Here is a 25000-nt window from a genome sequence, read left to right on the forward strand (position 1 = left end):
ATCGTGAACCTTGAATCGTGATTCGAATCGTATCGTGAGTTGAGTGAATCGTTACATGCCTACTGTACACTACTGACTGCACCACCTAGTGGTGATGGACTGGTACTTTACATATAACACCACCTAGTGGTGATGGACTGGTACTTTACATATAACACCACCTAGTGGTGATGGACTGGTACTTTACATATAACACCACCTAGTGGTGATGGACTGGTACTTTACATATAACACCACCTAGTGGTGATGGACTGGTACTTTACATATAACACCACCTAGTGGTGATGGACTGGTACTTTACATATAACACCACCTAGTGGTGATGGACTGGTACTTTACATATAACACCACCTAGTGGTGATGGACTGGTACTTTACATAACACCACCTAGTGGTGATGGACTGGTACTTTACATATAACACCACCTAGTGGTGATGGACTGGTACTTTACATAACACCACCTAGTGGTGATGGACTGGTAGCATGTTATAACCTCCAGAAATACGCAGCAAAAATCCCTGATTATGCGATGAAATATGCAGGTTTCTTTGCAATTTTATTCGGTGAAATTGCGGGAAGTTGCAAAAAATGCAAATTATGTGAAAAGTTGCGCAACATGCGATGCGGCCTTTTTGAAAAAACTTTACCCCTGCATAATTATGCGCCATTTTGATGATTATGCAGTAAATTCTGCGATCGCATAATCGCATTTTTCTGGAGGGTCTAAAATGTATTATATGTGATATTAACATACATTAACAGTGTAATTACATACATTAACATATATTAACATATATAATCACATATTAACATTACCTTGGTTTTTTCCTGCTGCAGTTCTATCTGAATGTCCGTCAGTTTGGCTCTCAGCTCCTCATTGGCTGCTTGCAGCGCTGCCATGGCATCAGGCCGCTCCCCCCTCCCCCGTGCCGCCCCTTTCTTTGACATCACCCCACCCCCCCCACCCCCCACACACACACAACAACAAACCCACACTCACACAAACAACAAACCCACACGGTTTGTCCGTCTACGTCCCAAAAGGACTACATCTGTTTTACCTGTGGACACACACACACACACACACACACACACACACACACACACACACACACACACACACACACACACACACACACACACACACACACACACACACACACACACAGTGTATTTGAGGTAATTGTCATAATCATTTCTATGTTAAAAATTAGCACATATTTCCAAACCTTTATAATAGCTAATCTAGAACCTTTGAGCTTGTAGCTCGGCTGTTTCCACAATTAATGGTTGTTTTTAAGTATGTTATTAAAACATTTGCAACTTTTGTTTACAAAGCCTAAAAGTCAAAAATATATTTATATTGTTCTAGTCTTCCACCAACATAGATTAAATCGTTAATCAATTAAGTTAAGCAATTATTTGTAAGTAAAATGACTGAACAAACACAATGATTACTATCACAATATAGAGCCATTTAACACTGTTACTGAACAAACACTCTATAGTAATGATTACTATCACAATATAGAGCTATTTAACACTGTTACTGAACACACACTCTATAGTAATGATTACTATCACAATATAGAGCTATTTAACACTGTTACTGAACAAACACTCTATAGTAATGATTACTATCACAATATAGAGCCATTTAACACTGTTACTGAACAAACACTCTATAGTAATGATTACTATCACAATATAGATCTATTTAACACTGTTACTGAACAAACACTCTATAGTAATGATTACTATCACAATATAGAGCCATTTAACACTGTTACTGAACAAACACTCTATAGTAATGATTACTATCACAATATAGATCCATTTAACACTGTTACTGAACAAACACTCTATAGTAATGATTACTATCACAATATAGAGCTATTTAACACTGTTACTGAACACACACTCTATAGTAATGATTACTATCACAATATAGATCTATTTAACACTGTTACTGAACAAACACTCTATAGTAATGATTACTATCACAATATAGATCTATTTAATACTTATTTTAACATCAACAACTCGACTTAACTTAAGAGTTTACTGCAAGTTCCAGACAGTGTGAAGGACCTATTTCTGTAATATTTGATATAAAGATCTCTTATTTGTGAACGTCAACAACAAAATAATAATAATGAAAACAACAATAATCATAATGTACACATGCGCGCGCGCACACACACACACACACACACGCACACGCACACACACACACGCACACACACAGCAATATCAGCTGTTTTCTATCCATTGCATGTGGAGATGACCATAAATGCAATGGCAGCCATTTATATGCAAAATATCACTTTCTCCTTCTCTCTCGCTCACTCACACACACACACACACACACAGTAGTGACTCACCTTCCAGCCAGAACCCTGTGCCTCCACATTGCTGTGTGTGTGTGTGTGTGTGTGTGTGTGTGTGTGTGTGTGTGTGTGTGTGTGTGTGTGTGTGTGTGTGTGTGTGTGTGTGTGTGAGAGAGAGAGAGAGAGAGAGAGAGAGAGAGAGAAAGAGCGATGCTAACTTGCCATCCTCTCCTGCTAGCTATTTATCTGTGCATCTCATTCAAGCACTCTGTTGGTTGGTTGGTTGGTCTGTCTGTCTGTCTGTCTGTCTGCCTGTCTGCCTGTGGATGTGTGTGTCATGTATGTTAGCATGCAGCTAGCTGGGTACCAGTCAGTACCAATGCTACTAGCATCTCTCTGCAGCCTGACTGCTGCCCAGCGTCATCATACCCCCTCCCCCTGCATCTCTCTCTCTCTCTCTCTCTCTCTCTCTCTCTCTCTCTCTCTCTCTCTCTCTCTCATTGATCTACATAATATAGTTTTAGTCACAAGATCTTATACATGTTTTAGAAAATACTGAAAGAAGCAGATCTACATGCAAAAATATAGCAGATCTACACAACACATCGCAATGTGAGCTTGTAGATCGGCTATTTTCTCTACTTTTGTTCTTGACTCTCATGTGAAAAAGTAGGATTAATTTATAAAAACAAAAAAAACATGAAATTTAGAGTTAAAGGTGTGTTCATGAGTTAAAGGTGTGTTCATGAGTTAAATGTGTGTTCATAAGTTAAAGGTGTGTTCATGAGTTAAAGGTGTGTTCATGAGTTAAAGGTGTGTGTTCATGACTTAAAGGTGTGTGTTCATGAGTTAAAGGTGTGTTCATGAGTTAAAGGTGTGTTCATGAGTTAAAGGTGTGTGTATGTGAGTTAAAGGTGTGTTCATGAGTTAAAGGTGTGTGTTCATGAGTTAAATGTGTGTGTTCATGAGTTAAAGGTGTGTTCATGAGGTTTCATGAGTTAAAGGTGTGTTCATGAGTTAAAGGTGTGTTCATGAGTTAAGGTGTGTTCATGAGTTAAAGGTGTGTGTTCATGAGTTAAAGGTGTGTGTTCATGAGTTAAAGGTGTGTTCATGAGTTAAAGGTGTGTTCATGAGTTAAAGGTGTGTTCATGAAAATCAACACAATGTTAATTGATGAAAGGAACCAAATAATGAAAAACTAAAACTTAAAATGGATATAAAACTGTGGCGCTGCGAGGCAGATAGGTGTACTAGGACCTAAATGGTGACAGACAGACCAATGCAGAGCAGCTCCTCACACGAGGAAAGAAAACACTAGGAATACACTGAGAGCATGTATAACTTTAGATGGCAATGTTAGCCAATCAGGATGGAATATGAAAAATCAAACAGATCCATCTTGATCACATGACTATAGAGATCATGTGTACCGATTTGCGTAAAATGTATCAATATCAAAACAATTGTTTTACATTATGTTATATGTATATATATATATATATATATATATATATATATATATATATATATATATATATATATATATATATGTTGTGCCAGGTTTGTGTCTGTTGTGAAAATAGCGATTGAACCCTTATAGATCACTTGTATATAAGGGGTTAAAGTGTTTAAACTGATTGTGATGCTGGATTAACTCAATGTGTTCATTTTGTGTGTTCAGCACCATGACCATGGACAGTGTTCAGCACCATGACCATGGACAGTGTTCAGCACCATGGCCATGGACAGTGTTCAGCACCATGACCATGGACAGTGTTCAGCACCATGACCATGGATAGTGTTCAGCACCATGGACAGTGTTCAGCACCATGACCATGGACAGTGTTCTGGACAGTGTTCAGCACTATGACCATGGACAGTGTTCAGCACCATGGACAGTGTTCAGCACCATGGACAGTGTTCTGGACAGTGTTCAGCACCATGGACAGTGTTCAGCACCATGACCATGGACAGTGTTCAGCACCATGACCATGGACAGTGTTCAGCACCATGGACAGTGTTCAGCACCATGACCATGGACAGTGTTCTGGACAGTGTTCAGCACTATGACCATGGACAGTGTTCAGCACCATGGACAGTGTTCTGGACAGTGTTCAGCACCATGGACAGTGTTCTGGACAGTGTTCAGCACCATGAACAGTGTTCAGCACCATGACCATGGACAGTGCTCAGCACCATGGACAGTGTTCTGGACAGTGTTCAGCACCATGGACAGTGTTCTGGACAGTGTTCAGCACCATGGACAGTGTTCTGGACAGTGTTCAGCACCATGGACAGTGTTCTGGACAGTGTTCAGCACCATGGACAGTGTTCTGGACAGTGTTCAGCACCATGACCATGGACAGTGTTCTGGACAGTGTTCAGCACTATGACCATGGACAGTGTTCAGCACCATGGACAGTGTTCTGGACAGTGTTCAGCACCATGGACAGTGTTCAGCACCATGACCATGGACAGTGTTCAGCACCATGACCATGGACAGTGTTCAGCACCATGGACAGTGTTCAGCACCATGGCCATGGACAGTGTTCAGCACCATGGACAGTGTTCAGCACCATGACCATGGACAGTGTTCAGCATTTCCATGAAATCCACATAAACATAGATAATAAGGGTAATAATAATAATAATAATAATAATAATAATATAGATAAGCTGTTATACTTCACATAAGCATAGATAATAATAATAATAATAATAATAATATAGATAAGCTGTTATACTTCACATAAACATAGATAAGGGTAATAATAATAATAATATAGATATGCTGTTATACTTCACATAAATATAGATAATAAGGGTAATAATAATAATTGTATTATTATTATTACTGCACTTCCACATGCTCGTTGCCATGTGATTAAATCACATTCCAGAGGAAAACAACTGTTTAATGACGTAACTATAATATCTGAGCGGACTAAGGTATATAATATATATATTATATATATATATATTATATACTATAAGGCAGCCTGTGTTTTAACGCTGTAGGAGAGGAAACAAAATATAACTAGAAAAAGTGCTCCTCGGAGCAAAAGTCTCCGCCAGCAGACTTGTGTTGGGAATGTTGGGAATGTTCTACTTCTTATGTTCTAATTCTTACAAAAAATAGAACATGTTACTGTGTCATAGTAACATGACACAAGTGTCATGTTACTATGTCTGTATAAGTGTCCTATCCGTCCTGTCTGTATAAGTGTCCTATCCGTCCTGTCTGTATATGTGTCCTATCCGTCCTGTCTGTATAAGTGTCCTATCCGTCCTGTCTATGTAAGTGTCCTATCCGTCCTGTCTATGTAAGTGTCCTATCCGTCCTGTCTGTATAAGTGTCCTATCCGTCCTGTCTATATAAGTGTCCTATCCGTCCTGTCTATGTAAGTGTCCTATCCGTCCTGTCTGTGTAAGTGTCCTATCCAATTGTTACAGTATTCGCCATTTCTCAGCCATTTCGTGATTATTCCTGTCTTACCTCACTTTGAAAGAGGCTAAGACTCTTTCAAAGTGACACATGTATTTATAGGCCGCTATACGTCACTAGCCAATCAGATCACACTATTTCACCGTATTGTCACGTGTCACGTGAGGCTTGACCAATGTTAGTCTCAGTTTCAGAAAGTGAAAACAAACTCTCCTGGCGGAGACAATAACAAACATCTTCAATGTGTCAACAGAGCATAATTGATTCAACAGAACTGCAAAATAACATCATTGATTGCAAAATTACATCATTGATTGTAAAATGACATCATTGGTTGTAAAATGACATCATTGATTGTAAAATGACATCATTGATTGTAAAATGACATCATTGATTGTAAAATGACATCATTGATTCCAGACAGTTAGCTTTTTTAATCAGTTTTATTAGGTCAATCTCAGACAGGAAGTTGATTTACATTCAAAACAGGAAGGAATACACCGTCACCGCCGGGCAACTGACCAATCATGATCTGGTACAACGGACCAATTATGAGCTGATTGGTCGAGTAATTAAACATCATTGCTCTTCAGGTCATGTCTTCCTAATTAGCCAGTGATTTGTTTTTATTCTTAATATCATCATTATTAGTGTCAGGGGAGTCAGAATGAACAACGGGTCTGGTTAGAGTTAGTTCACTAGTTAGACCAAGAAAGGGTTAAACTACTTTTAATGTGAACTAGAAAAGTGCAGATCCCTGCCAGGGCGGGCCGTCTACCCAGGGCAGTTATAGATGAATAGAATGATATATGAGACATCTGACTGATATCTGTTGATCACATGACTTCGGGGATACAAGTTGTAGCAAAACATTTGTTTTGAAGAAAACGTCAAATCAGTGGAAAATATGGTGTCCTTAAATGTCCTGTAGGCTATGGGCCATGACCCAAGGAATCCAGGAGAGAAACAGTTTGATTGTACGACCGGTTCAAGAGGTATAGGCCAAAACATGAAGGGCGCTGTTATAGCGCCACCATTAGGTTTATTTGAAAACATTGGAGCAGAGGTTCTGCCTTGGCCTCCAGAGAGTGGGCATGCAAAGCTTCATGGCCATCGGTGTTGGAGATTAGCTGCTCACGGACGGACGGGCGGAAAGACGGAACGGACGGACGGAAAGACGGAACGGGCGGACGGACAGGGCCGAAAACATAGTCTCCAGCCTTTGGCCGCCTGGCCTGGCGGAGACAATTATTGATGTAGTTAAAGCAGACACTACAGGTTGTGTTGGTGAGTTGGTTCAGTCTTCAACCACTTGGAGCCCAGAATGTTTATTCTGGGGGGAACATTCGTCAGAAATAGCCGATCCACAAGCTCACAACGTGTTGAGTTGTGAGCTTGTAGATCTGCTATGTTTTGGCAAAGAGACTTGGTGTAGAAGAAAACAAGAGTAAGGATGCGAACATTGACACACCAACACTAAGGATACATCTAATCAAATTAAACCATCGTTTAATTATGTCGTTTATGTAAAAAAAAGAAAGAAATATATATAAATATAAATAAGTGCAAATAAAGATGATTGAAGATATGGATTATATAATCATTTAGGCTGCAGAATATGACCTTAAATAAATAAATAAATAAACAATCAGTCTGTCTGCCTGTCTGTCTGCAACAGTAGCGTCAGTCAATAACACTTGTACGTATGAATATTAATTAATGTTAATGTTACACGTGAGGATGATGACAGTGAATACATTATTTACATTAATAAACAAACAAACAAACAAACACATACATATTGATATGAGCGAGAGAGCGGGAGAGAGAGAGAGAGAGAGAGAGGGGGGGGGGGTTCAGGGTATAGAACTTAGTTTATTTAGTTAATCAGTGGTTATTATTATAACCACTAATGAACATCTCTACATTATTGCCTTGTAAAACACCTAGCTAGTTAATGTTGGAGTGTGCAGGTTATTTAGGTCAGGATTACGTCCGGTTATGTTGTTAATAGTGATGAACGATTAGTTTGGTTGGGGTTAAGTCTATGCTTAGTTTAAATGGTGGGTTATTTAAGTCAGGATTAACTCTATAGTGAGGTGGTTAAATGAAGGCTAAGTTAAGTCAGGATTACCTCTATAGTGAGGTGGTTAAATGAAGGCTAAGTTAAGTCAGGATTAACTCTATAGTGAGGTGGTTAAATGAAGGCTAAGTTAAGTCAGGATTAACTCTACAGTAATGAGGTTAATGCAGAGTTGGTTGAGTCAGGATTAACTGTAGTAATGTGGTTAATGCATGGTTGGTTAAATCAGGATTAACTGTAGTAATGAGGTTAATACAGGGTTGGTTAAGTCAGGATTAACTGTAGTAATGTGGTTAATGCAGGGTTGGTTAAGTCAGGATTAACTGTAGTAATGTGGTTAATGCATGGTTGGTTAAATCAGGATTAACTGTAGTAATGAGGTTAATACAGGGTTGGTTAAGTCAGGATTAACTGTAGTAATGTGGTTAATGCAGGGTTGGTTAAGTCAGGATTAACTGTAGTAATGAGGTTAATGCAGAGCTGGTTAAGTCAGGATTAACTGTAGTAATGAGGTTAAGTCATGATTAACTGTAGTAATGAGGTTAATGCAGGGTTGGTTAAATCAGGATTAACTGTAGTAATGAGGTTAATGCAGAGCTGGTTAAGTCAGGATTAACTGTAGTAATGAGGTTAATGCAGAGCTGGTTAAATCAGGATTAACTGTTGTAATGAGGTTAATGCAGAGCTGGTTAAGTCAGGATTAACTGTAGTAATGAGGTTAATGCAGAGCTGGTTAAGTCAGGATTAACTGTAGTAATGTGGTTAATGCAGGGTTGGTTAAGTCAGGATTAACTGTAGTAATGAGGTTAATGCAGAGCTGGTTAAGTCAGGATTAACTGTAGTAATGAGGTTAAGTCAGGATTAACTGTAGTAATGAGGTTAATGCAGGGTTGGTTAAATCAGGATTAACTGTAGTAATGAGGTTAATGCAGAGCTGGTTAAGTCAGGATTAACTGTAGTAATGAGGTTAATGCAGAGCTGGTTAAGTCAGGATTAACTGTAGTAATGAGGTTAATGCAGAGTGCAGCTTGGCAGTGTTTCAGTTCTCATGGAGAATTTACAATGACTGACTAGTACATCACACAGTCACTACATAAACATGATGTACATAAACATGATGTATATAAACATGATGTACATGTATATCAGTCACTACGTAAACATGCACACCTGACTCAAAACGTTCATGTTCTTTAAAGGCTAATTCATTTAAGATATTGTTAAGTCACTGTTGTAAGGTGTTAAAGGGATAGTTTACGCCTAAAATGTGTTTTTTTCTATGGATTAGTCTCCCTATGGAGACGTGAATTCATGGATTCTTTTTAGTTTTTGTCTCATTCCTAAAACAATAATTTGATGACTGGCAGCGGTTCCGGTAGGAGACACAAAAAGTCTTCTTTACGTCTCCTACCGGAACCGCTGCCTACCGGTCCGTTGGTCATCAGATTATTGTCTAATAAATATCCATGAATTCACGTCTCCATGGGGAGACTAATCCATAGAAAAAACACATTTATTTTGGGTGAGCTATCCCTTTAAGTCATTGTTTAAGATAAAGTTGTCATAGTTTAACTCATTGAGTGCCCACATTATTATTATCTATTTCTGGCCATTATGATTTTTATTTTTTATTTTTTCAAAGTAAAAAAGAAGTGCTTAGGAAGCGAGATACAGCCTTTTTAAGTTATAAGTTAAACAAGGAGTGGATGGAGCTGCAAATCTTCAGATGATGATATCTTGGGTTCAAAAACACGTGAAACACGTTAATGGCACTCGATGAGTTAAGATAAGGTTAAGTCAGTGTTTAAGATAAGGTTAAGTCAGTGTTTAAGATAAGGTTAAGTCAGTGTTTAAGATAAGGTTAAGTCAGTGTTTAAGATAAGGTTAAGTCATTGTTTAACACATTCCCTGCCAGAGTTTATTCATAAGGTACTCACCCACTGCCAGCGTTTTTGAGTTTTATAGCCTTTTGAACCGTTCACAAAAAAATGATATCCATTAAAATCCGCGATCGGATGGTGTTTATAAACAGCAACGACGGACGTACGAGCCCTCATAATGTTTACACTTTTTTTTCTTTTTCTTCTTCTGTGGTATCAGCGGCTAAAAGAGGCTGCAAACGTCATATCCGTTTGGCTGTGACGTGGCTGTGACGTTTCCCCACCGGCCATCTTAGATTAGCTTAGCCTCCGATCGGCTATCAGATCGTTTTTAAACACAAAGAGGATAACCGTTCGTCGATCAAAGAAAAGAAAATACAACCGGAGCTTACCATTCGTTTTTTAAACCGTGTGAAAACCATGATCTTTAGCCAAAACCAGGGAAAAACTGTTTTTTCAAGATAAAAAACGAACCGGAAACGGTTGTCGGAAATGTTCTCATAGGATTTTTTCGTTATCAAACCACATAAAAAGACGATCCCGAGATATCTCGGGATACGCAGGTAACGGGTGGATTTAATGTCCCGAGATATCTCGGGATTGGCAGTATATGTGTTAAGATAAGGTTAAGTCAGTGTTTAAGATAAGGTTAAGTCAGTGTTTAAGATAAGGTTAAGTCAGTGTCTAAGATAAGGTTAAGTCAGTGTTTAAGATAAGGTTAAGTCATTGTTTAAGATAAGGTAGTGATGTTGGATCGTCCTCCAGGTGGCGCTACAATCCTCTGAGTAGAACGTCGGGGGATGTGGTCGTCTACCTGAGTCCCTGGAAGATAATAATTATACATTATAATAATCTGTCAATAATAACAATAATAATAATATACCAATAATTATAAACATCACTATGTGGGCAGTAATAATTATAAACATCTATCAATATTCTATCAATAATTATAAACATTATCAATAATATATCAATATGTATAAACATTATCAATATTCTATCAATAATTATAAACATTATCAATAATATATCAATAATTATAAACATTATCAATATTCTATCAATAATTATAAACATTATCAATAATATATCAATAATTATAAACATTATCAATAATATATCTATAATTATAAACATTATCAATAATATATCAATAATGAACATAGGAAATATGTTTTTTTCTGTGATTGACAGTGAGTCATTCAGACCTGCCAAAGTGAATCCTGATTGGTGGAGGTTTCGTGGGCCGGTCAGGATTTTGGGGCAGGAAGGGCCCCTATTGGTCGGCGTGGGAGGTACGGATGATGTCATACTGATGACATCATGGACCGGACCATCGTAGATCCCACGGGGGACGCCACGAGCTTCAGCCATCTACAACCAAAGAAGAAGAGTTTTCAATCACTTTCTACAACCGTAGAAGAAGAGTTTTCAATCACTATCTACAACCATAGAAGAAGAGTTTTCAATCACTATCTACAACCATAGAAGAAGAGTTTTCAATCACTATCTACAACCATAGAAGAGTTTTCAATCACCATCTAAAACCTTCAACCTGGGGGTTCAGAACATCCCACTATTTACATCCCACTCCACTGACACATGCCTACTGTATTTGACCGACTACATCAAACGTGAGGTAGACTTGGGAAAATACAGCGGCATGGTCATGCTGGACCTCCAAAAGGTGTTTGACACTGTAAACCACTCAATTCTACTTGATAAGCCGAGGGTGATTGGTGATAGCACTTCACTAAATTGGATGAGATCTTACTTGGAGGGTAGAGAACAAGTGGTTGACATCAACGGAACCATGTCCTCATCCCTCCCGGTGAGCTGCGGGGTTCCTCAAGGCAGCATTCTAGGACCCTTACTGTTCCTTCTATACTTTAACGACATGAATGCTGCCTGTAACTGCAAACTGTTCCTGGGCACTCCTGATCTCGGGTGAGGACAAGTTGCAAGTTGAGGAAGCTCTCAGCTCTGAACTCTCCAACATCCGTACTTGGCTTAGCGATAACAAACTGTCACTACACCTTGGTAAAACTGAATCCATTCTCTTTGGGACCAAACATTCCCTCAGACAGATGAATGTAAATGATTCAAAAGGTCAAAGTCGATGACACAATTATCTCTAGCAAAGAAGAGATACCTATTTGGGATGTATTCTTGACAAATACCTGACAGGAGAAAGTATGGCTACAAAGTTGATCGAAAGAGTAAACCAGAGAACCAGATGTATGGGCATTGTTTCCTCTTTTGTCAACCCTCAGGCCCTCAGGACCCTCTCAGGGGCCCTGATTCAGACCCTTTTTGACTATGCTTGCTCCTCTTGGTACTCCAACACCTCAGTGTCACTGAAGACTAAGCTTCAAACCTCCCAAAACAAACTGATTCGACTACTTCTCAGACTGGGGCCCATGACCCACCTTTCTCCCACTCATTTTGTAGGATTGTAGGATTGTAACGAAGAGGTCCTCCGTTACTGATAATTGACACTAATTTGCACTTTACTCTTTTGCACAGTATATTTGCACAAGGATATTGGATCATAAGAGGAATGTGCAATATGTTTTAGTGCAATATAATTTGGCAATATATATGGGATGTTGGATTGTGATTTTAATACTGCTTATGTCTGTCTGTTCCAGGGTGTTCGGGCAAAAGAGTCCCCAGGGTGCCCGAGCACCATATATGGGTGGACTGGACCACAGTAGAAAAGAGAGGGGGGTTTGTGTTGTATATTGGAAGCTGCTAATAATGTGATCATGTTTGTTTTGCCATAGGGTACTTAAGTTATATGTTTTTGCCAGGGTTATTGATTCAGATGTTTTAATGGAATGTGTGGGTTAGATTTGTTGCATGTTTGGAGTAACCTGCAACATGGTTGAACCCACACTGATTGACTCACACTGATTGGCTCAGCTGAGTATAAAAGGCTGGCAGAAACAAACACACTCAGTTTTAGTTGTAGGACAAGGACATGGTGGAGCTGCCGACCACCATGCCACCTTCCACTACTGATGCCCTTAACCTGTACACTTTGGATGAATAAAAGCACTTTGGTTGCAATTTACACCTGACTCTGTGCTGTCAGCCGCTTATTGGGCCAGTCCTTTACAAGGATACCTTGCTACGTGCTTTAATCCTCTTATAAACATATATTATGTTATGTAATGTTATGTTATGTAATGTTATACCTTGCTACGTGCTTTAATCCTCTTATAAACGGGGTCAGGAAAAGCCTTCCTGGTAACGAAGCGTCCAGAACCTTCCAGAACGTCCAGAAGGTTCCCGTCCTGAACAACCATCCTTCCTCCACTGATCACCGACACTGGACAACCTCTGATCTCCAAGCCCTCCAAGATGTTCACCTCCACACTCTGAGAACACACACACACACACACGCACACGCACACGCACACACACGCACACGCACACGCACACGCACACACGCACTTATTACTTTGGAGGAAGAGTAATATATTGTATTACTCCCACAGCCCCCAGTGAACATTTCACACAAAGTTCACTGGCAATTTTATTTTATAGTTTGTAAACATGCTTAAAAACCTAAACCTTAAAGAAAGGTAAAATGGTTAACCCTAAAAAAAAACTCTAGGAAAGGTGAAACAGCTAAAAAGAAATTAGGGCAAAGATTTAGAATTTAGATTAAATACTTCTAAAAAGGGTTAGCACTGAAGTCCACCCCAAACCAGTCCCTAACTCACAGCCAAAGCAGTGGCCCAATTCTCTCCCAACTTGCTACAAAAACCGCTCGTGCAAAAGTAGATAATACCATCTTTCTTTTCCACCTTCACATGTGTCTCCACTTCTAAAAATCATAAAGCGTCTGCAAAATTTGTGCCAATCATGTGCAAGAAAAAGCTTTGCCGTTGCCACATCCGTGAAACGGGCGAGAAACAAGCGCTGCCGTGGTCTATGCAAACAAGCCCAAAAGAAGTGCCCAAACAAGCCCAAAACCGCTTACACAACAAACAGACCTGGCAACGCAGCAACACGGAGAGTCAGGCAGCGACAGAGAGACACGCAAGTGAGAGAGAATTCACTAATATGCAAGGAGAGCCACGACAGTTATCATGCCTCGCAGAAAACGGACTTCACAATACAGCCGACAGAAGCGACTGCACAATGTTAATGTGCTTATTTAACGTTACACGTGTGTGTGTGTGTGTGTGTGTGTGTGTGTGTGTGTGTGTGTGTGTATATATATATATAGCCGGAATGTCTATAAATATGATATGCGTTTTGCTAAATTTTGGTCCCATTTATTCTAAAATTGACGATAAAGTAGGCTATGCTCCAGGAGGGGCGGGATGATTTGATTGACAACCTACACAACCAATAGCATTCATTCCCCGCCCCCGCTCTTGATTGACAAGCTACCCAACCAATAGCATTCTTTGGGGATTGTTTTCCGGTTCCCTGGTCACATGTCTGGTTGACCCGCCCCCGCTTTGGTCACATGTCTGATCTTAAGCAATAGCGTTTGAGTTCCGCCGTGTCCAATGGTATATATTAAAGATGGTGGATTGCACGTTCCTGAACAATCGGCTTAATTTACGGTCTGTAGAAACCAATGTGTGATGTCACCGTTGCCGTTTGAACTTGATTTGATTTGATTGATGTTACAATAACAGCTGCTTCATCATAACACACTAGCCTGTCGCCAAATGCTGCTGAACACATTCATGCAATACTGCATATTTATTTCCTTTCCTTTAATTTCACACTGTATTAATAACACACCGTACAATTCCCACCATTCCGTATGTATATATATATATGCAGGGTTGGGAAGTAACGGATTACATGTAACGCCGTTACGTAACGGAGTACAAAAAAAACGTAACGGTAACGTCCTAGAGTACATTTTAAAATGTGTAATCTGGATTACAGTAACGGGGGTGTTGTAACGGGCGTTACAGGAGGGTTACGTTCTCCCCTTCCCCTCATTAATTTTACAAACAAGTTATAAATTATTATAAGTAACACCAAACAGCCACCTGCAAGAGCGCACACTAGTCCGCACACAGACCGCAATGGATTGGAGTTGAGCGCAGCGTGTCTCTGTGTCAAAAATCCTCACAGACTGGAGGCTGCTAATGTTGCATCAACAGCGGTGTTGCCAGACTTTGCGAGAGAAATAAGCAAATAGGTCTATGAAAACAAGCACAAAAGAAGCGACTATAAAAGGCCACATAAGCACTTCATAGCTATATATGTCGTCCATTAAACAATGTGCATATTTATATATGTTGGCTATTTGAAAATAGACGATCTACAAGCTCACAACCGTTCTACCATTATTTACAAGCAACTTCAGAAAAATGAGCCCAAAGTGGCTTATAATAATCAGACTAGGCAACACTACAGACTCTTTTTCGTCCTCTTTGCAGCGCTGTTCCTGCATAAAAGCCTTTACTCTTAACCTTAAACTGATCAGATGGTTTGGTTAAAGGGACTATAATCTATTAAAGTGTCTTTCTTTGGTTCTGATTGTTACTAGGTTCTGATAGTAACTTGGTATATTCTATTTATTTTATCTAGTCTATGTATAGCCTTCATCAGCCTGTCAGTGATGCGTTTCAACAGAAATGCGCATATTGGCAGTCAGCTGTGTAACACTAACTGATTAACGATGGCTCGTTGAGCCTGTATGCGCATTTGACCACATAGCAATCAACAGCACTAATTAATGTCAGCTCTGTGTGTGTGTGTGTGTGTGTGTGTGTGTGTGTGTGTGTGTGTGTGTGTGTGTGTGTGTGTGTGTGTGTGTGTGTGTGTTTAATGTCCAACTGAATGTTTTCTGTAGTGTAGATATCAAGTCTGGGGGGTCTCCAAATATTTGCGTGATAGGACCTTTTTCTTGTATTTACATTAACCACATGAACCCTAATATCCCTATATTCTGAGGGGAACAAGAAGAGGTAGAGGGGAAAAGAGCAGACCAAGTACAGAGCCTAGGCTCAACTTTACTAAGTACTGAGAGTTTGACATGTCTGATAAATACACTGATGACAGTGCTGTTAAACAAGTCTATGAAGCTATCTATGAAATCTATGAAAAGGTTTAATCTGCAACACAAATTGTATACAATATGTAGTGAGGGTCCCTGCTTCATCTCTCCCTTAGCTAAAAAAAAAACCTTGGGGACCCCTGCTGTAGTAATCAGAGTAGACCCTCTCCCTCACGCTAAACTTAAATGACTTCTACGTTCCACTTCTCCCCAAAAAAATGACAACTTTATTTTCCATCCTGAATGACAAGCCTAATATTATTATTGTATTTTGGCTATGTGCGATAACTGCAAGCCAATGTTCAGAGATTCAGTATTTGTCTTAATTTCTTTAATTAACATTTATTTTGTTGGCAATAATTCAACTGTCAGCCAGTGTTTTGAGACATATTGTCTTTTATTGCTACAAAATAAATGATAAAAATAAATTCTACATGCATAAATTATAATTTAAAAATATTTTTAAAAATGAAAAGATCGGATCTGGAAAGATCAGGATCGGCAAATACTCAAAATCAAAAGATCGGGATCGGATCGGGAGCAAAAAAACGTGATCGGGACATCCCTACTTAAAAGTAATCCAAAAGTAACTGAAAGTAACTATAGTTACTTTTTAAATGGAGTAATCGGGATTACGTTACTAACTACATTTTTTAGCAAGTAACTTGTAACTGTAGGGGATTCCTTTTTAAAAGTAACCCTCCCAACCCTGTATATATGTATATATGCACACATATATATATACACATACATCTACCTTACAATTGGAATCTACAGTCATGCGCCAGAATGTTTGTGCGTCTGTATGTAAGTTGCATCAGCACTGCGCATGCGTGGACGCACTTTCCCTAAGCAATTACACGCCACTTCACGCTTACAACTCCTGGACATGGCAACCCCGGCAACCCCGCCCCCCATCCAAATACTCAATCTGTGCCGCACATTCTGGTCCTGCAAGAGCCTGTGTGAATACATAGATAGATGAACGGGTGAAATGTGTCTGTCTCTCAGTTTGCTTTCGTTTTCGGTTTGCGTCTCGAAACAAACACTGCTGTTGCTCGCGCTTTTGGTTTGCGTGTCGAAAACCTCTACAGCCTACTACACGAGAGCCTCGCGCCAGCGACTAGAGGTGCGGGTCGCTACGCGACCCGCACCTCTAGTACTGTACATACACACACACACACACACACACACACACACACACACACACACACAGGTGAACAGTGTTACCAGGTTGTGAGTTTCAGCAGAGATGGTTCGAGTCTCCTTGGGGTTCCAGATGACCAGGTCAGCATCTGAACCTACAGCAATACGCCCTGCACACACACACACACACACGCACACGCACACGCACACACACACACACACACACACACACACACACACACACACACACACACACACACACACACAGTTGGACCATCAGGTATAACATTAGGTTTGGTTTGTAGAGATACAACAATAACATACTAATAATACTAAAAATACTAAAAATAATAATAATAAAAATAACAATACTACCTTTGCGTGGATACATGTTAAACAGTTTAGCTGCATTGGTGCTGGTGACTGCAACAAACTCATTTTCATCTATCTTCCCTGTAGACTGGACAGACAGACAGACAGACAGACAGACAGATAATTTCGTCAGTAATATATTTTCAACAGACGTGTTTAACGGGTCATCTCCAGACCACACATAACTCAACTGTCACCATGTAGTAGCTGTACTTTAATACATTACACATCACATCATATACCGGATGATAGGAAGTTAGTGAGTGAGTGAGTGAGTGAGTGAGTGAGTGAGTGAGTGAGTGAGTGAGTGAGTGAGTGAGTGAGTGAGTGAGTGAGTGAGTGAGTGAGTGAGTGAGTGAGTGAGTGAGTTAGTTAGTTAGTTAGTTAGTATTCTTACCACAGCTCGGTCCCACACCACAGACATTCTCTCTTCTATGCCAGTGGCTCCTTCAGGGATCAGAGTGAAGTCATCTTTACCCACAGCTTTCTGACTGGTAGAGAATCCACAATGACCGCTAGACACCACCTGCAGGTCGCCACTGGAATTACACACAACACATACTCCTAATGACCACTAGATGTCACTGCAGATCTCCACTGGAATTACATAAAACTCAAGGTCTCCACCAGGTCAGGCACGTTATTGTGGCCTCCTGGTGGCGCTATAACAGGCCAGTGTGAAAACGGTGGCATTTCTTCCTCTGCCTAGAAGGATGTGCGTGTGAAATTTCACGCAAATCGCACGCCGTGTTCATGATTTGAGGCATTTTGTTCAAAACAGAGCGAACCTGCAAACTTTGGAAGCCAACCTTAGGCAATCAGGATGGAATATGGAATTTCGGACAGATCCGTGTTGATCACATGACTATAGAGATACTGTGTACCGATTTGCGTGATGTTTGGATAAAATCTGCAGGAGTAATATCAAAAAATGGGTTTTTCACAAATCGGCCTCCTGGTGGCGCTATAACAGGCCCATGTAAAAATGTGTATCCACAGTTTTGCAGCGACTGGGCCGAAAGTGCCGGAGATTAGCTGCTCACAGACAGATGGACACGGACGGACGGACAGACGGACGGACAGGGTGCAAAACATACTCTCTCGCCATGCCTTTCGGGCTTACGGAGACAACAACTTATTAGTATTTAAAGTATTTTTACCATGCCAGTAGTGAGTATGTTAAGTATTTTTATCATGCCAGCAGTGAGTATTTAAAGTATTTTTTACCATGCCAGTAGTAGGGCTTTCACCAACTAGTCGACTAGTCGACTAGTCGACTAGTATAACCGCTAGTCGACCATTTTGGTACTAGTCGAATAGTTGATTTAAAAAAAAAAAAAAAAAAAAAAAAGTTTTCAAATTTTTTTTTTTTTTTTTGATTTTTTTTTGGTAGGCCAACAATATATCAAGCTAATCTTAACTAGATTATAGTCACCACTGCACAGTTATCTTTTAAAAATTACAAATATTATAAATGGAACAAACTCAGTCACACGTGACACATGGGCGGGCGCCGGGCGCCGGGCACCGCGACACGTCACATACTGCTGCCTACCTAACTTCCCGTTCTAAACAAACATGGCAGCAAACACAGAAGCAGCAGGTGCGCCGGCAGCCCCTGCTAAACAGGCTCGTCGTTCGTTTGTATGGCAGTATTTCAATGAAGATGTGGAGAAAAAAACGGTGCAGTGTAAAATATGCAAGGTTACACTGAAGTACAACAGCAATACATCTAGTATGCAGTACCATCTGAGTAAAAAACACCCGCTTCCTCAAGACAGCAGCGCCGTCGCTGAGAAGAACACTGCCCAGCGGCAGACTACAATGGGAGATTATTCCCAACGCCCACCGGTCACACAGAAGAGAAAACAGCAGATAACAGAATTACTTGTCAATTTCGTCGTCAAAGATATTCGACCAGTCTCTGCTCTTTCTGGAGAAGGCTTCAGAGAATTAATCAAGTTTTTTGAGCCAAGCTACAAAATCCCGTGTCATTCTACAGTTTGGAAAACTATCGAATTGCAGTACAATACTGTGAGAGCCACAATTGCCAAGGAGATGGAAGATAAAAGTGTCTCACTAACTACCGACCTGTGGACGTCTTGCACTATGGATCCTTATATTACAGTGACCGCTCACTACATTACAGACCATTGGGAGATCAAATCAAGAGTGCTCCAAACTACCACCATGACAGAGAGACACACTGCTGTTAATATATCCGAAAAGCTGACAGAAACCATCGGGGAGTGGAACTTAGATGTTTTTTGCACTGTCCATGACAATGCAAGCAGCATGAACCTGGCAATGGAGCTTTGTGAAAAGTTTCCCAACCACATTGGATGCACAGGACACACGCTTCAACTAGCCATAAAAGCGGGGTTAACTTTACCTGAGGTTGTGAAGACCACAGATGCTGCTCGACGTCTTGTCAGGTTTTTTCGTCACTCATCAGTTGCACATTGTGCTTTGAAGAAATGTCAGGGAAGCCTGAATATGAAAACCATCAAACTTCAGAACGATTGCGCGACCCGCTGGAATTCCACGTTCACCATGGTAGAACGTCTGTATGAGCAGCGCATTCCAGTCCAGGCAGTTCTCAACGATAAGGACACAACGAAGGAGTCCCAGAGAAAGGCCCTCTCCATGAAAAACTGCCAGTGGGATTTAATGGAGCAGCTGATCCCTGTATTGAGGCCTCTTGCAAAGGCAACGACAATAATGTGCGGACAGGCACACGTCGGGCTCTCATTTGTCTACCCCGTCCTACTAAACCTGGTTGACAACACACTGAAAGCCAGTGCGTCTGACATGGTGACCACCCGCAAATTCAAGGATGCCGTGAGGAAACAGCTCATAACACGCTTCAAGTTGGGGACTGATGGTTTGGCTAAATCTGTCCCAATCACGGCATGCATGCTGGACCCCCGGTTCAAGCAACTAAGATTCCTCCCAGAAAATATCAGAGAGGACGCCTGGGCGCATCTGAAGGAGCTGGTAACGGGAGAAGACGGAGGCGAGGAACCTGGTCCTGGAGGAGCTACAACAGGTGATGATCATTAACTTAATAACCACTAATGTTACATAATATTAATAATAATTAATGTGAATGGTAATCCTGTATCCCTATTTGCTCACTATATTGTAAATAAGTGTATTCAAGTAGGACTAGTTGAATAGTTAAAACATAAAAAAACACCATTAATGTGTCTTAATTTTCTCCATAGATGACGATGACACCCCAGGCCCAGACACCGAGGAGGACGGCGTTGGAGCGGAACCGGAGGACACCCCACGTCCACGTGGAAAAAAGGCGAGACTGGAGAGTGACTTTAAAGAACTGTTTGGACCCAATTACGAAAGCGTGGAGAATACGCGAGAAAGCACGGTTGCAGAAGAGCTACGGGATTACACACAATCAACCCAAATACCCACGATGCAAAACCCACTTGCTTGGTGGGCACAAAACGAGGATCGTTTCCCCCGTCTTGCCAAGCTTTCCAAAAGCTACCTGGCTATTCCAGCCACCAGCACTCCAAGCGAACGTGTCTTTTCCCTGGCAGGGAACACAGTCACCCGACAGCGGTCAAGTCTGCATCCTTCCCACGTTGATAAACTAGTCTTTCTTAACGCAAACCAAAGAGAAGGCAAGGTGAACATAATAAACGAGGAGGACACTCAGGACAGTGACAGCGAGAGCGAGTCTTAGTCTAGCCGTGTGTTACTGACCAACAGGTGGATTGGATTTATTGTTGTTTATTTTGTTTAACGAGAGACACGGCAGATACAGTCATTGTGGTGAGTCCAGTTTTCATTTCTTATTATTGTAGCAGCTAAAATGGAGGTGGATTGTGTGGCAGTGATGAAATGCTGTTGCTTGTTTTCGTTCTCACATATGTGTTTGTTGTGAATATATCCTTAAACCTAGTTGCTAATGAATGCCGTGCCCCAGTGTGGCCGGTCTCATTTGTTAAGGACTCATGTCCAGTTTTCATTTCTTATTGTTGTAGCAGCTAAAATGAATGTGGATTGTACTGTGGCAATTGTGAAATCAGTATGCTGAATGCTGTTGTTGGTTGTTGTTTCTCACAGACTGTCAGACTCACACACACGTGTCCTTGTTGCGTATATATCCGTTGTCATGGCAACCTAGCTGCTACGAATGCCGTGAGCCAGCGCGGCGGGACTAATTTGCTTATATTTTGTTAACTGTTTTTATTTGATTACTATTTATTTTCGTTTGATGTTCAGAAACTGTGATGGGCTACTACTACATTGTGTGGGATGCTGTAGAATGCTTGAACTTGCCGTTTTAAAAATACAGTTTTCATTGTTACTCAGAACTCTTCTCTCTGCGTCTTTTTTATTACATAATAGGTAAACTTCGACTAGTCGACTAGTCGACTACTACTGGGTCAAATGAGTCGACTAGTAAAAATCATTAGTTGTGAAAGCCCTAGCCAGTAGTGAGTAATTAAAGTATTTGAAGTATTTTTACCATGCCAGTAGAGATACCAGGTACTGTGGGGTACTCGGGTCGGGGTTGAGGGGCGGGCTCATAACGAGGGCGGCGGCCTTGGCCCAGTCTTTCGACCAATAGTTGGAGCCGTCTGTCGCCAGGCTCGCTGTGATTGGCTCTCCATATACAACCATGCCTGGAAAATATGCAACAAATGGTCAGATCAAACGAGACGTTGCCATGCCAACCATCCCTGGAATGAGGAAATAAAGTCTCTTTATTTGTAAACTAAAAAACGTGCCCCTTATCCAACCTGATGGGATTCCATAGCCTGGTAAACCCCTCCCTCCGGAGTCAGTCTAGCATGAAAGAGCTGGGCGGGATTAGTACCGTTGACTGACAACCCCTTCAGCCAATCAGCAGTTTGTTCCCATTCAGCCAATCAGCAGTTCGTTCGCCCACCACCAGAGCAGAGTGACGCAGGGGGACTTTTGACTTTTTGCCCAAAATAGGTTGCTTTATTCGGATACATGCGTGTCACTGCCCGCCCCTGCCGGTTCTCTGATTTTCTTTTTTTTTTAAAGGCTCCGTCATCATGATTAATTGACCACATATATGAAGTTAAACAATTAAATGCTATCCCAACGATATCTTAAAAGTAAATTACGTGCCTCAAAAAAGAAGTTCGAGAGGGTTTTGAAGTTTTAAAAGAGAGACGAAAACAGCGGACAGAGTTTCAACGGCCCCCGTAACATTTTGGTTCGGCCGCACTCGGTGCCATTCGGGTTCACTCGGGTTCCACCTGATTGGCCAACCTCCACTGTCAATCACAGAACAATGAGCGAGGACGCTGATAGGAGAGTTCATGTTATGAACTCCAGAGAAGCGCCCAGACAGGCCTGTAGACCACACTCCTTCTTCAAATCAAATGCAAATGAGATTACCGGAAGGGGGGGGGGGTTTACCAGGCTAGGGATTCCAGGTCGGGTCCTAAAAGCATGTGGAGAACAGCTGGCGGGTGTTTTCTCTGACATATTTAACACAATAAGACCGAGAACACATCTGTGTGTCATTTTAAGATTTCTTTGGCTATTTTTTGAATAATCATGTTTTTTTTTGCTATTCTTTCAAGACATATATATTTTTAAGCGAACATATGTAACTCAAATCTTTCAATTCAATTCAATTTTATTATAGTGTCAAATCACAACAAGTTGTCTCAAGACACTTTACATGTAGAGAAGAGACCCGACAATCCCACCCTGAACAAGCAATTTTTGCGACAGTGGCAACGAAAAACTCCCTCTTAACTGGAAGAAACGTCAGGCAGACCCTAGGTTCTAGGGTGACCGCCTTCTGCCTCGACCGTGTCGGGGGAAAGAGGAGAGAGAGAGAGAGAGAGAGAGAGAGAGAGAGAGAGAGAGAGAGAGAGAGAGAGAGAGAGAGAGAGAGACAGAGAGAGAGAGAGAGAGGAGAGACAGAAAGAGATACAGTGCAGGTAGTAACAATAGTAGCACATAATAGTGTAAGATATATATGATAGTATAATATAGTACAGCAATAATGTGTATGTAATATATAATGGTATAATTTAAGAATGTTAAGATAATATACAGTATATATAGTATAGTGGTACAGTGACCAATGGGCTCGTCTCACTAGCTTGTGCACGGGGCCGAGGTGAGGTAAAACACGTCACAGAAGGCCCAAATAGGCCCCGCCCATCACATTTCCAACCCTGAAGAAGGGGTGATTTCGCCTCATGCACTGGGTGAGCAACTCAGGCCTCTCTATTATGTTTAACTCTATGGTCAGGGGTCACATAACTGGTGCGTACAGTAGGTGCGCATGCGCACCAACAGCTGGGACCGCTGGGACAGGAATTTACTTCCTGAAGACACACTCACACAATCACGCTAAAGCAGTAGTCGGCCCCATACACAGCCATTAGGCGGAGGGGGAGGGGAGGCATGCTGCACGTGATTGTGTGAGTGTGTCCTGCGCGACTCGCACGCTGCAGGCTGCTGGCTGTGTTACAGGAACTCGTCACCGATGATGAACGCACCGTGATGGTGCAGAATATGCCGTGAACGTCCCAATCTGACGGATAAAATCAGCGCAGAACACCTACTTTTTTTTTTTTTTTTTTTTTTTAAGATATTTTTTGGGGCTTTTTTTTTATGCCTTTATTTGGACAGGACAGTAGGCTGACAGGAAATGGGGAGAGAGATGGGGGGGAGACATACAGCAAAGGTCGCCGGGAACGGGAGTCGAACCCGCGACACGCTGTCATGCTGGATTACCAGCTTATGTGGTATGCGCCTGGACCGCTAGGCCAGCGGACGCCCCCACACCTACCTTTGGGGGGCTCCAAAAGGCGGAATTTTGAAACAGTGGAATATAGAAGCAGAACCCAACCCTCTGTGAGGCTTCTTTTCTGTCTACACCAAATGCCTTTGTCAAAAATAGCAGATCTACAAGCTCGTTGCTATGTGTGCATCTATACTCTGGTAGAATTTGGATGCTAAGGGGCTCAAGTGGTTGATATCATATATAATATACACAAACCTGTTCTGACCCTTATTTGTTTTGGTTGTATTTGTTTGTTAATAAAGTATTCTCACAGCCGACATGTGTCTTTTTTGTGTTGTTTTTGTGTGGTTTGTTAATAAAGTATTATTACCCTTCTTTCTTTGTGTTGTTTTTGTGTGGTTTGTTAATAAAGTATTATTACCCTTCTTTCTTTGTGTTGTTTTTGTGTGGTTTGTAAATAAAGTGTTATTACTAGGGTTGGGTACCGAAATTCGGTTCCAAGCAGGAACCGATAAAGAAATTGTCGGTACCGGGTACCCATAAACAATATGTAATTTCGGTTCTGCATATCGGTTCCTAGACGCGCTAAAGCCGTTAAAACAAAGGCAGCACAAAATCACAAATCCGGTAAAACACCGCTGTATGGAGAAGTATACATCAGTTGCGGAGCTGCTGCTTCTCCCTGAGCCACATTCCTCCCCGCACACGCCCCCCCCCCCCCCCCTTCCCCCCCCTCTCCACTCCCCTCTCCCCTGACATCACCATGTCCGTCTCTCAACTGAAGTAGTGAGGAAGGAATTAGCCTGTCCAGCAAACTTTGTACCAAACGTTGCTGTTGTCACCTTGAAAACTAGAATCCATGTCAGAGGGTGTAACATTAACAGAATAACCAGCGCTAGTTAAGAGCCTCAGCCTGCGCAGAGCAAAAC

At 41.2% G+C, this 25000-nt stretch overlaps 2 protein-coding genes across 2 annotated transcripts in view; both read right to left on the reverse strand.

Annotated features, from left to right (window-relative positions):
• Positions 1-948, reverse strand: part of jakmip3 (Janus kinase and microtubule interacting protein 3) — a gene marked incomplete at both ends in the record, with an annotated part of 41518 nt that extends 40570 nt beyond the window's left edge. Inside the window, one exon of the mRNA XM_084077629.1 lies at positions 817-948. Coding sequence (XP_083933755.1) covers positions 817-948 — 132 coding nt within the window. The remainder of the gene's footprint in view (positions 1-816) is intronic.
• Positions 949-10455: 9507 nt separating this feature from the next.
• Positions 10456-25000, reverse strand: part of LOC311060296 (dihydropyrimidinase-related protein 4-like) — a gene marked incomplete at its 5' end in the record, with an annotated part of 28387 nt that continues 13842 nt past the window's right edge. Inside the window, 7 exons of the mRNA XM_084078430.1 lie at positions 10456-10560; positions 10950-11115; positions 12942-13124; positions 17012-17097; positions 17303-17387; positions 17697-17838; positions 21798-21954. Coding sequence (XP_083934556.1) covers positions 10469-10560; positions 10950-11115; positions 12942-13124; positions 17012-17097; positions 17303-17387; positions 17697-17838; positions 21798-21954 — 911 coding nt within the window. The 3' untranslated portion in view covers positions 10456-10468. The remainder of the gene's footprint in view (positions 10561-10949; positions 11116-12941; positions 13125-17011; positions 17098-17302; positions 17388-17696; positions 17839-21797; positions 21955-25000) is intronic.

The sequence above is a fragment of the Gymnoscopelus microlampas genome (genome assembly GCF_963454915.1).
Source record: "Gymnoscopelus microlampas genome assembly, chromosome: 14".
Taxonomy (NCBI): Eukaryota; Metazoa; Chordata; class Actinopteri; order Myctophiformes; family Myctophidae; genus Gymnoscopelus; species Gymnoscopelus microlampas.